Source organism: Aedes albopictus, chromosome 3 (assembly GCF_035046485.1).
Source record: "Aedes albopictus strain Foshan chromosome 3, AalbF5, whole genome shotgun sequence".
Taxonomy (NCBI): Eukaryota; Metazoa; Arthropoda; class Insecta; order Diptera; family Culicidae; genus Aedes; species Aedes albopictus.
In genome coordinates this window covers 192,633,790-192,647,368 of record NC_085138.1, presented here as the reverse complement: position 1 = coordinate 192,647,368, position 13,579 = coordinate 192,633,790, and the positions used below count along the sequence as shown (strand labels likewise).

General features: G+C 40.6%; 1 protein-coding gene across 1 annotated transcript in view; it reads left to right on the top strand.

Annotated features, from left to right (window-relative positions):
* LOC115261461 (protein eva-1) overlaps positions 1-13,579 on the top strand; it is a 553,839-nt gene that overhangs the window by 479,061 nt on the left and 61,199 nt on the right. Inside the window, exon 5 of the mRNA XM_029863136.2 lies at positions 10,310-10,448. Within this exon, the coding sequence (XP_029718996.1) occupies positions 10,310-10,448 (139 nt within the window). The remainder of the gene's footprint in view (positions 1-10,309; positions 10,449-13,579) is intronic.

The following is a 13,579-nucleotide window of genomic DNA, read 5'->3' as shown; positions in this document are numbered from 1 at the left end:
GAAGAAACCGCATGACCGAAACGTTGTAGATACTGTCGAATGAAGCAACCATGGCCTTAAAGGACCTGTGTCAGGTGGAATGTTACTTCCTCATGGCGACTGTTAACCCAAATATTCACCCTCAGGATCAGCCTATGCAATTCGAAACACTCTAAGTCTTCCCTGATAAGGATACCGATAGGCACCATACCAGTGATGACGCTGAGTGCATCTTGGGGCACGGCACGGTACGCGCTTGCAACCCTCAGTGCTCCAAGCTGGACCTTCATACCTTAGTATGGACGTGGCGACACTAGTAAGAAGCTTGCGCTTACTGGCATACACCACAGAACTATTGGGCATCATCCGGGACAGTGCCACTATAGTTATGGAGGCTCTTTTGCATGCGTAATCAACATGGCTACAGAAGGTAAGCTTATCGTCATCACACCCAAATGTTTGACGGAGCGCTTCGAAGTGATAGTGCAATCGCCTACACTGATCACCACTTGCTGCTCCGACTTTCGGTTTTTCAAAACCACCACCTCAGTTTTGTGGTCAGCCAACTCCAGTTTCCTGGATCTCATCCACGCCTCCACAACCTTGATCGAGTGGGCAGTAATCAATTCCACTTCTTCGATCGATTTACCGTTGACTTAATGTCGTAATGTCATCAGTGAAGCCGATCATCTCCACCCTCACCGGGAACTCTAACCTCAACATCTCGTCGTACATGACATTCCACAACACCTGAGATTATGTGAAAGCACTTCCGACCCACATCTGTATCGTAGAATAGCACTCGATTCTGAAAGAAACTTCCGAGAATCTTGGACAGATATCCAGAGCGCATCGGCAATAGCCGGCCAACTGGCGCTATTGAACGCGTTCCGTACATCCAGAGTCACTACTGCACAGTAGCGAATTCCTTCCTCTCACGCTGGAGCGCTATCTCGGCGGTTTTTGTAACCGACAGCATATCGTTACGGTTGACCCTCCCGCAAGCCGAAGTGGCTGCTCGAGAGACCGTTTACACCCTCAGTGTACCTTAACATTCTATTGAGGATGATCTTTTTGTGCACTTTCCTCGCCGTGTCGATCAAGCATATTGGTCTATCTGCCGTCGGGTCTCCAAGTGGTTTCCCCGCCTTTGGCAATAGAACCAGGTTCTACCTCTTCCATACTGCTGGGCAAACTCCCTCGTTCAGGCATTTCTGCATAGCAGACCAGACCTGGGACCTTACCTTCGCTAAGGGACATTGATATCCCGCGCAAGTTTCACATCGGTGATCCTCTCCTTATCGCCAGCCCCAGTCCCCGGCTGTCCGGAAGGGGGCCGAGGACTAGGATCATGATGCAGAAAAGTCCCTCGATGAATCCCCTCCAACATCTCTGGAGATTACTCTATAGGAGCCTCTCGTCTTGACCACGAATTCGCATTGGCACTCTGGCAGAGACCTTCGAAGCAAGGATTTTTGTTTGTCCTTATCTCGGTCTTCAGCGCGGCTATTGCAGCGGTGAACACCACCCGTTGTTCGTTTCGCTCATAATCAAAAAAATATTAATAACTTCTTCCAAATGGCGGTCCATTCCGAAATAATTATGGCTTTCAATTTGCAAGTTTTAAATTATTGTAACTAAATCATAAACGAACAAAAACTATCTTTCTCTCACCATCACGCTAACGCCGCTCAGCACTAAAGTTCATATTTTCCAGACTACACCAATGTGTAACACTTGCATATTTACAAAATCAGCTCCTGTGTCCGCAAAATCGTTAAATTCGCAATTAAATTTGTACGGCAAGTTAACTAGGTTTACTAGTGACCTTGGAAAACAAAAAAAAACGACATTTCTAGACGAACATTTGAAAAGGGCTTGGCTGCTTTTTGTAAACAAACATGTTTCTGTCTCTGTAGGGCCCATCTGCATCCACCCATGCACATCAATACCCTTAACAGATACCTTGAAGAACACTTTTTCGAATAAGGGTGTCAATGTGCGTGGGTGGATGCAGATGGGCCCTACAGAGACAGAAACATTTTTGTTTACAAAAAGCAGATAGGCCCATTTCAAATGTTCGTCTAGATTTCGCATCTTGACGAGTGCACAAGTTTTTTTTTGTGAATGTATAACTGTTACACATCTTTGTGCGGTCTGGAAATTATGCACTTATGAGTAAGGCTTACACATTCCAGGTGCTGAGTGGTTTTAGCGTGATGTGTACAGCAGCCAGATTAACTCAAGACCATTTGCAATAAGGTCACCTACAGCACATGGTGTGAAAATTCTATCGATTTTTATCCATCTTCAATTAAACCTGTCACTCATGTTGAACATCGCTCCAGGCAGGCAGTGCAAATTGGTATACCTACTCGAAACTTTTCAGCGCCTGACATCGAAGTCATTATTAGTCAATTTGCCTCCGGCAACTTGGAACGCACTCACTCGAACTTTGATAATCCACCAACCGGACGCACAGCGAGGCGTTATAATGAATTCAATAAATTCAACCCTTGGAGAAATAAATTTGACATGATGAATATAAATTGAAATCTTCCCGTTGTAAAACCCCCCGCTTGCACATCCGGTTCACCGTGTCAGGATATGGCTGAGCCTTTAAAGTGCTCGGTTTAATGTGTTAACCACGGAGGGATGGATGGGATTCCTGTTTGTTGAATTTTGAGCAACGGCATCACGAACAACATCATCATCATTCTGAGGGCTTTGTTTCTGGGCCTGGCCTGATTTATGGCAGTGCTTAACCTGCTCTCAAAACAAACCCATTCGAGGGTTTGCCGAGCCCTATTCGACGAAGGCGTGTTTAATCGTTTCTATTGTGATAAAGGTAACGGGTTGCTCAAGCGAGGCTCCAATTAAAACGAGAAGAATTAAGAGGGCCGTAAATTTCACATGAACGATGAAAATGTATTGCAACAATATTGCCTGAAAACAGTTACCCTTCATTATGGCTAAAGATTAACGTTGATCGTATTGGGAAGCAAGTTGAATCGGCGAAATAAAATGAGTTGTTTGTGTCCGTTTCGGCTCATTCCGCACGATTAACCCGTAAAGTACCAGGACGAACCAAAAAATTTAAAACTGCTCGTTCTCAGCAGTGCATTGACCGATTCTCAAAAACTTGGACTTTTATTGAAGGGGAATAGTTGTACTAACTTTTACTTTTGGTGCCGCCCCGCGAAACCCCTCCCCCCTTTCGGGGGAGGCAAATATGTCTGTGTTTTTTTCCTATTCTTCTGCTAGTTTGAGCAAATGCTTAAGGTTTTTCAGTAATTTCGATAACCAGTATCCAAAATCCCCCCGGAGAAGGAAAATTTAGTTGCATGATAGTGTCCAACATTGTTGGGGACCATTTGGTTTCGATGTAAGAGTACCAGGCCCACTGGAAGATCCGGAACATCCGTAAAAATGGCCATTTGATGAAAATTCCTCTAGAGCTATGCGATTTTTTCCAATACAATCAAAATTCTATGTCTAAGACCATAGTCAATGATTCGTTCCTCTTATGGACCACAGTGGCCAATTATTGGTCCACCGGAAGATCCGGAACATCCGTAAAAATGGCCATTTGATGAAAATTCCTCTAGAGCTATGCGATTTTTTCCAATATAATCAAAATTCTTGGTCTAAGACCATAGTCAATGATTCGTTCCTTTTATTTACCACAGTGGCCACTTATTGGCCCACCGGAAGATCCGGAACATCCGTAAAAATGGCCATTTGATGAAAATTTCTCTAGAGCTATGCGATTTTTTCCAATATAATCAAAATTCTTGGTCTAAGGCCATCGTCAATGATTCGTTCCTCTTATGGACCACAGTGGCCACTTATTGGCCAACCGGAAGATCCGGAATATCCGTAAAAATGGCCATTTAATGAAACTTCCTCTAGAGCTATGCGATTTTTTCCAATACAATCAAAACGCTTGGTCTAAGACCATAGTCACTGATTTGGTCCTGTTATGGACCACAGAGGCCACTTATTGGCTCATCGGAAGATTCGGAACATCCGTAAAAACAGCCATCTGATGAAAATTCCTCTAGAGCTATGCGATTTTTCCCAATACAATCAAAATCCTTGGTCTAAAACCATAGTCGATGATTGGATACTCTTATGGACCAAAGTGGCCACTTATTGAACCACCGAAAGATCCGGAACATCCGTAAAAATGGCCATGTGATGAAACTTCCTCTAGAGCTATGCGATTTTTTCCAATACAATCAAAACTCTTGGTCTAAGACCAAAATCACTGATTTGGTCCTCTTATAGACCACAGAGGCCACTTATTGGCCCATCGGAAGATCCGGAACATCCGTTAAAATGGTCATCTGTTGAAAATTCCTCTAGAGCTATGCGATTTTTTCCAATACAATCAAAATTCTTGGTCTAAAACCATAGTCGATGATTGGATACTCTTATGGACCAAAGTGGCCACTTATTGAACCACCGGAAGATCCGGAACATCCGTAAAAATGGTCATTTGATGAAAATTCCTCTAGAGCTATGCGATTTTTTTCCAATACAATTAAAATTCTCGGGCTAAGACCCTATCTACTAATTTGGTCCTCTTATGGACCACAGTGGCCACTTATTGTCCCACCGGAAAATCCGAAGTATCCGTAAAAATGGTCATTTGATGAAAATTCCTCTAGAGCTATGCGATTTTTTGCTATACAATTATAATTTTTATTCAGTGGCTACTTATTGGCCTACTGGAAGATCCAGAACATCCGTAAAATATGGCCATTCCATAAAAAAATAATCTATGCGAACTATGCGAACTATGCGATTTTTCCAATACAACAAATATTCGTGGTCTAAGACTGTAGTCGATGATTTTCTGAAGGAACTCTCGAGGAAATTTTTCTAGAGAAATTCTTAGGGAATTCCCCAAGGAATTTTCGGAGGAGTTTCTGGAGAAATTTGAGAAAGAATATCTGGAGGAACTCCTAAAGGAAGTTCTGGCGAAATTTCCAGAAGTACTTATGGAGGAATTCATGGTGTAACTTCTGGAAGAATTTCTGAAGGAATTTCCGGAGAAAATTCTGGAGGAATCTTGGAAAAAAATTTTGGAGGATTTCCCGGAGATTTTTTTGGAAGAATACCCGAGTGTCTGATGGACCTTATGGAGGTGTTTCTTGAGGAATTCCCGGAGGAATTTCTAGAGAAATTCCTGGAATATTTTTTGATGATTTTTTTATGAAATTTCTGGATGAATTCCCAAACGAATTACTTGAATTTCCAGAGACAATTCTGGAGGTATTCCCGGAGGAATATCTAGAGAATTTTTTTGAAGAGTTTTCAGAGGAATTTCTCGAAGAATGCCCTGAGGAATTTAAAGAAAATTTCAAAGGAATTCCTGGGGAAATGTCCGGAGGAATTTCCGGAATAAATTTCTGGGGGAATTTACGATGGCATTTCTGCTGATATTTTTGGAGAAATTCCTGTAGCAATTCAATAATGTATGTTTTATGGAGATATTGCCTGCGAAATTTCTGTATTCGTTCAATACATTGCCTTCATGCCTAATTTCACCTTCTATAAACTTTCACAATTGTTCACAACCTACCATATCACACTATCATATCTATCATTTCATTATGCACTTTGATCTCAACTCCCTTACATTCTGAGTAGAAAATGACCGATAAAGCCATAGCAATTACTTGAATTTTAAATACGGTCGATAAATCAGCCAAATTTATGGATAAATCCCTAGAGTAATTTCTTGGAAAATTTCTCGGAGTAATTTGTTGAGTAATTTCCAGAGGAATTTATTGAGGAATTCTCTAATCTATTTCTGGATGAATTTGCAGTGCAATTTCACAAACTTCTAGAAGAACTTCTGGAAGAGTTTCTGGATAATTTCTGGAAGGATAACCGGAGGAATGTCCGAAGAATTCTTGGAGAAACTGCTGAAAAATCCACAAAGGAATTTTTGAAAAATCCCCGGAGGAATTTTTAAAGGTATTCCTGGAGGAGTTTCTGGAGGACGTCATGGAGATGTTTCTTGAAGAATTCCCGGAGGAACTTCTGTAGGAATTCCCAGAGTAATTTCTTGATGATTTTCCGAAACAATTTCTAAATGGATCTCCTAATGAATTTCTAAAATTCCCAGACAAATTTCTGGAGGAATGGCTGGAGGAATTTCTTGAAGAATTTCTGGCGAATTTTTCGAAAGAATTGTTGGAGAAATTCTTGAAGAAGTTCTGGAGGAATTCCCGAAGAAACGTCTGGAGGAATTCACGTAAGAATTTCAGGAGGAATATCCGAAAAAAATTCTAAAGGAATTTCTGGAGGAATTCACAGAGATATTTCTGAAGAAATTTCCAGAGGAACTTCTGGAGAAATTCCCGAAGTAATTTCTGGAATTATTCCCACAGGAATTTCTTGAGGAACTCAATAAGAAATTCACGAGGGAATTTTTGGAGGAATATCCGGAGAAATTTCTGGAGGAATTCCTAAAGAACTTTCTCGATTCCCTGACGATTTTCTGGAAAAATTCTGAATTAATTGCAGGAATAATTTCAGGATGAAGTCTTCGTGAAATTTCTGGAAAAATTACCGGAGGAGTTCTGGAGTTTCTGGAGGAACTTCGGAGTTTCTGGAGGAGTTCCCAGAACAAATTCTGGTGGAATTCTCAGAGGATTTTTTTGGGGGAATTCCTAGAAGAATTCCCGGAGGAATTTCAGGATAATTTCCCGGAAGAGTTTATGGAGAATTTTTCTGGAAGAATCTCTGTACGAATTTCCGTCAGAATTAATAGACGAGTTTCCAGAAGAAATTTTGGATTAATTCCTCGAAGGATTTTTGGAGGTTTTTTTGCAGAATTCCTTTATGAATTTCAGGAGAAATTCGTGGATGAATTTCAGGAGCATTTTCCGTAGGAATGCAGTAAAGATTTTCTGGAGGAATGTGTATGGAAATTTTGACCCACAGAATGAGTAAGCTTTCTCTCAGCTTACAGAAATTTCGATTTTTGGAGGCACTTCTCAAGGAATTTCACAAGAATAATTCACAATAAATTTTGGAATCCCTGGTGGAATAACGAAAAATATCGGAACGAATTTTATGTAGAGATTTCAGGCAGGAACATCAAGAAAACTTATAAAAGCCCCCCGGAACATGATCTGCCGAAGCAATGAAAAATATCTGGGAAAGATTTTCTCGAGAAAATGTGCTGCGCACACGGCCAATGGATGAACGTACGCGGGTTCCTCTGCTCTTCCTGTTGGCAAAACACAAGCTACACAGTGCATGCACTTTGGTTCATAACCATTGACTATGGTATTGCATCAAGAATTTTGATTGTATTGGAAAAAATCGCATAGCTCTAGAGAAATTTTCATGAAATAAACATTTTACGGATGTTCCGGATCTTCCGGTGGGCCAATAAGTGGCCACTTCGGTCCACAATCCAATTATTGACTACGGTCTTAGTCCAAGAATTTTGATTGTATTGAAAAAAATAATCGCATAGTTCTAGATGGTTTTTCATAATAAGAATTTTTTTACGGATGTTCCGGATCTTCTGGTGGCCAATAAGTGACCACATTGATCAATATGAATATTCAATCATTGACTACGGTCTTAGACCAAAAATTTCGATTATTTTGGACAAAATCGCATTGCTCTAGAAAATATTTCATGAAATGATTATTTCTACGGATGTTTCGGATCTTTCAAAGGGTTAAAAAGTGGCCACTTTGGTCCATAAGAGTATACAATAATCGACTATGGTCTTCGACCAAGAATTTTGATTGTATTGGAAAAAAAAATCGCAAATTTCTAGAGGAATTTTCATCAAATAACCATTTTTACGGATGTTTCGGATCTTCCGGTGGGACAATAAGTGGCCACTTTGGTCCATAAGAGGAACGCTTCATTGACTATGGTCTTATACCAAGAATTTTGATTGAACTGGAAAAAATCGCATAGCTCTAGAGGAATTTTCATCAAATGGCCATTTTTACGGATGTTCCGGATGTTTCGGTGGACCAATAACACAGTGCAACATTTTTTTGTCTCAAGAGCAAACTTATGTGTCTCCGAAGGATTTTGGGCCGCTGAATCCGAATCCGGGCTCAGATTTGCTCTAACACGTCACAATTTTGAGCTATACCTCAATTTATAGGGCAAAATATGCGATTTTGGGCTTTTTTGACTGCACGCCATTAAGCTTGGAAATATTTTTTTTAAGCAATCAAAAGGTTAATTGGTCAATTAACATCTAAATTAACGACTCATGCAAAATATTTTGTTTTACCTAATCAAATTTGAAAGATTTAAGCATTTTATGTTAGTATGAAAACTTGCATGCAACTTTTGGAGGGTGACTTGTATGGGAAATGTCGTACCTAACATAAATCGCTGAAAACTATCAAATTCGATTTGGTAAAATGAATTTTTTTGCATGAGTCGTTAATTTAGATGTTAATTGACCAATTAACCTTTTGATTGCTTAAAAAAAATATTTCCTTGCTTAATGGCTTGCAGTCAAAAAAGCCCAAAATCGCATTTTTTGCCCTATAAATTGAGGTATAGCTCAAAATTGTGACGTGTTAGAGCAAATCTGAGCCCGGATTCGGATTCAGCGGCCCAAAATCCTTCGGAGACACATAAGTTTGCTCTTGAGACAGACCAAAAGTAAATTTTTGTTACGCTGTGTAAGTGGCCACTGTGGTCCATTAGAGGAACGAATCATTGACTATGGTCTTAAACCAAGAATTTTGATTGTATTGGAAAAAATCGCAAAGCTCTAGAGGAATTTTCATCAAATGGCCATTTTTACAGATGTTCCGGTGGGCCAATAAGTGGCCACTGTGGTCCATAAGAGGAACGAATCATTGATTATGGTCTTAGACCAAGAATTTTGATTGAACTGGAAAAAATCGCATAGCTCTAGAGGAATTTTCATCAAATGGCCATTTTTACGGATGTTCCGGATCTTCCGGTGGGCCAATAAGTGGCCACTGTGGTCCATAAGAGGAACGAATCATTGACTATGGTCTTAGATCAAGAGTTTAGATTGTATTGGAAAAAATCGTATAGCTCTAGAGGAATTTTCATCAAATGGCTATTTTTACGGATGTTCCGGATCTTCCGGTTGGCTAATAAGTGGCCACTATCGTCCATAAGAGGAACGAATCATTGACTATGGTCTTAGACCAAGAATTTTGATTGTATTGGAAAAAATCGCATAGCTCTAGAGGAATTTTCATCAAATGGCCATTTTTACGGATGTTCCGGATCTTCCGGTGGGCCAATAAGTGGCCACTGTGGTCCATAAGAGGAACGAATCGTTGACTATGGTCTTAGACCAAGAAATTTGATTGTATAGGAAAAAATCGCATAGCTCTAGAGTAATTTTCATCAGATGGCCATTTTTACGGATGTTCCGGATCTTCCGATGGGCCAATAAGTGGCCACTGTGGTCCATAAGAGGACCAAATCAGTGACTATGGTCTTAGACCAAGAGTTTTTATTGCATTGGAAAAAAATCGCATAGCTCTAGAGGAATTTTCATCAAATGGCCATTTTTACGGATGTTCCGGATGTTCCGGTGGGCCAATAAGTGCCCACTGTGGTCCATAAGAGGAACGAATAATTGATTATGGTCTTAGACCAAGAATTTTGATTGTATTGGAAAAAATCGCATAGCTCTAGAAGAATTTTCATCAAATGGCCATTTTTACGGATGTTCCGGATCTTCCGGTGGGCCAATAAGTGGCCACTGTGGTCCATAAGAGGAACGAATCATTGACTATGGTCTTAGACCAAGAATTTTGATTGTATTGGAAAAAATCGCATAGCTCTAGAGGAATTTTCATCAAATGGCCATTTTTACGGATGTTCCGGATCTTCCAGTGGGCCTGGTACTCTTACATCGAAACCAAATGGTCCCCAACAAGGTTGGACACTGTCATGCAACTAAATTATACTTCTCCGGTGGGATTTTGGATGCTGGTTATCGAAATTACTGAAAAACCTGAAGCATTTGCTCAAACTAGCAGAAGAATAGGAAAAAAACACAGACATATTTGCCTCCCCCGAAAGGGGGGAGGGGTTGCGCGGGGCGGCACCAAAAGTAAAAGTTAGTACAACTATTCCCCTTGAATAAAAGTCCAAGTTTTTGAAAATCGGTCAATGCACTGCTGAGAACGAGCAGTTTGAAATTTTTTGGTTCGTCCTGGTACTTTACGGGTTAACAACCCGAACCAGAAAACGTGACAGTGACAAAGCATTATATTAGCACTATTATTTAAGTGAATTTCCACCTAAAGCGTTTCTTTCTGCTTTCTCGTTTCAGTATTCCCTCCTGCAGACGGTTGTGGAAGCGTGCCAAAAGAAGAGGCACTGTAAATTCCTGGCCTCGCCGAAAACATTCGGTGGCGACCCCTGTCCGGGTCACCGAAAGTTCTTGGAAGTAGCTTATAAGTGTAGACCATGTAAGTATTGCCCCCCGTGGTTTCTCCAATTATTTTCGTATGCTAAATTGGTTTTGACTTGGCAATCTGCCCTGCGTTAACAAATAGGGATAGTGATTACAATTACACTTAACGTAGGTCGTGTTGAAATTGTAGCGTTTGCCGATCCAAAATAAACTGAGCTGGAATGTTGACTGTTTGGACGTTTGCATTGCAACGTAATAAAGCTTTACTGAAATTGTTCTGCTTACTTATGCATAAATCATTGCTCTTTGAAAAAGTAATGAAAAGCTATGTTATCATTACAGTTACTCCTCATTCTGAGTATAAAAGGTAAAAATTAAACCATTCGTTTAATTGTTTCCAATTTGTGGTTTTGCATTGAATCAATATTGAGACAATGCATGTAAGCTATAATTATTGTACAATATTCGGCAGAGATACTACTCGTCATCAGCAAACGCAACTGATATAATCATGTAAAAGGTGGTAATAACGATGTAACCAGTGTGCCATTACCATTGTGGTATTCGTCGAAATCATTTGATATAATCAGTCATCTTCTATCATGAATGTATACATATTATTACAATCAAAGCAAAATCTACCCCAGCCCATAAATTTCTCCGTAGTCAGAAATGACCGGAGCTAAATGATGAGTCGATAATGTGAATGATGAATCCAACGTAGCACTGGTTCTCACAACTTCTACGTGATGTTCATCCGTTACTGATAAGTCATGAAAATAAAATCCACAGCTCATGTGAGGTATGAACTGACGACCTTTGTATCTAGACGAGTGCTAAACCGTCTAGTGCCACCGAGCTAATTAATGACACGACTTCAAACGTAAATAATCTATCTGTAAATATCTACGTTGAGTTAATTAAGATGCCATTATACTATTTGTCATTATTCAAAATATTTGTTATGTTTGGCTACGCAGTCATTTATTGAACAAACGATGTTCTTTATTTGCCCGACGTTTCGACACGGGGCCTGTGTCTTCCTCAGGGGGTAAATATGTAAATATTTGTATCGCTATTTGTCCTATGTTTGGTCTAACGGTAACTGTCGGGTTATGCTGTTTTAGGTGCATGACTTTGAAATTTCTAATTTTTCCCGCACAACTTGTACGGGGTCAGCTTTGAGCATCTTGGCTGACATGTGATCGACGCCGTGGCGTGGCCAATACTTGAAACATGTTTCCAAAGTGCTCGAATCAGCATTTCAGCTGGCCAGCCGGGTCGGTTAATAGCTGTCCAGATGTGTCTTTCACGGTCCAGAAGTGTGTTTCATCATAGTCCCACTAAGGCGACATGAGACATAGAGGAGACGAGTGTCACTGGTATTTGTGGCTTTCTCGCCTTCGCCTGCTGGGGAGTCCACCTACGCTCTTTCGTAGGTACTGTCCACGTGAGCACTTCACTTCCTTCTCGAGAACCGATTAGCTCTGTTGTCCGCTTTCCTTCGTTCATATAACTTCCTCGAGGTGTCATCTGTGATACACTGCTTTCTCCGAGTGAATAGCTCATTAAAATTATTCTCGCCGGTGGCGACGTTGGCGTTCTTAATGACACCCCATGATGACGCCACGGAATTAAAGAGATGCATGAAGAGTTCAGAGGACAACGTTTGGTAAGCGGCAATCGTCAACTTTGAGCGACCTGTGTGATTTTCTGCGGTTTGAAAATTCTGGTTGTCTTCATCTTCAGGCGCCGCCCTGTAAAGGTTAGTGACCAAAATGGGAAATTTTTTAATTAACTTTTCAGAAAACTAGCCTATTATAGATCATGGAACGTTGAAACATAGATTGGTTAATGTCAAATAGACGAAAATGAGGTTTGAAGTTGAAAAACACTTTCGCATTTTTTCCTGCCACATACTGTAGAATCCCTGCAGAAATTTTTGATAAAATATGTGCATAAATAACCGATGGAATTCTTACATTTATTCCTTGAGAATCGCCTCGACGAGTTCTTCCATAAAAATGCATAAGAAGTTACAAAATCAATTCCAGGAAAAAACTTGCCGAACAACACCTGAATAAACTTTCGAAGGAATCTCCCGAAAAATCCCGAAGCAAATTCTCGATAGTATCTCTTCTAGTAGCGAGTGTCTCAATTGGCTAAGAGTAACACTACGGACCGCCTTTTCCGTTGGTAAGAGTTCACTTAACCCCTAATGCATGGTGTGACGCGGCTATATGCATGCACACCGTGCCTAGGAATGAATAGCCAGGGGGGGGGGGTCTAACTAAAATCTAACCGCTAACGGAGCCTGTGGAGAACCAGGCCACCCTCCGCAGTATTTTGCCCTTACTAGGCTAACCGGAGCAATGATGCAGTGGACCTTGTATTTCTCCGAGACAACCAGCTGCCCTTCTTTAGTTTCAAACTTGAGGTTTAATAGGAGCGGGATTATGAAGATGTCATTGATTACAGTGGTTTTTCGATTTTGTCACGGTTCTATTTAATCACGCTCCATTATCACACTCGATTTTAGCACGCTATTTTTTTCGATTATTTCACGCTATGATAATCGATACAAATATCGCCCAGCACATATTCCAAACTATATAGGATACATGAATCGTCATAAGTAAGATATTTTGCACATAAGTATACGATTTTGGTGCCATTGATGACAGACCGGACACAGAATTCGATTATCTAGAGTTACATTCCCACACGGAACCGCCAAACTACCCAAAATTGAGTTCTTTTCACGCAATTCCATAGTTCGGCCCAATAAGCCAAAATTTGAGTAAATCGATTAAACTCACGCTACGTAGATTGCCTTTATCCCCAGCTAAAAAAATATACTCAAGAGTAGGTAAATTCAACCTAAGACCCTCCTCATTCAATTCAATTTTGAGTAAACCGACATTTACCCAAAATTGACTTGTTGGGGTCAAGGACCCCCTTTGGGAAGATGCATCTCTGTTTGTTTTTGACAGCATCGGTGAGCCAGAGAGGGAAAACAACCTAATTTTGGGTAACGAGTTTATTCGATATACTCAATTTTGAGTAAAATCAACCCTAATATTAGGTAGTTTGGATTTTCCGTGCATGCTTTGCTGTGCATCGAGTACGGTCTGTATGCGTCAATTCCACGCGTTACATTTTCCATCAGGGGTCTCCAGTTAGCCT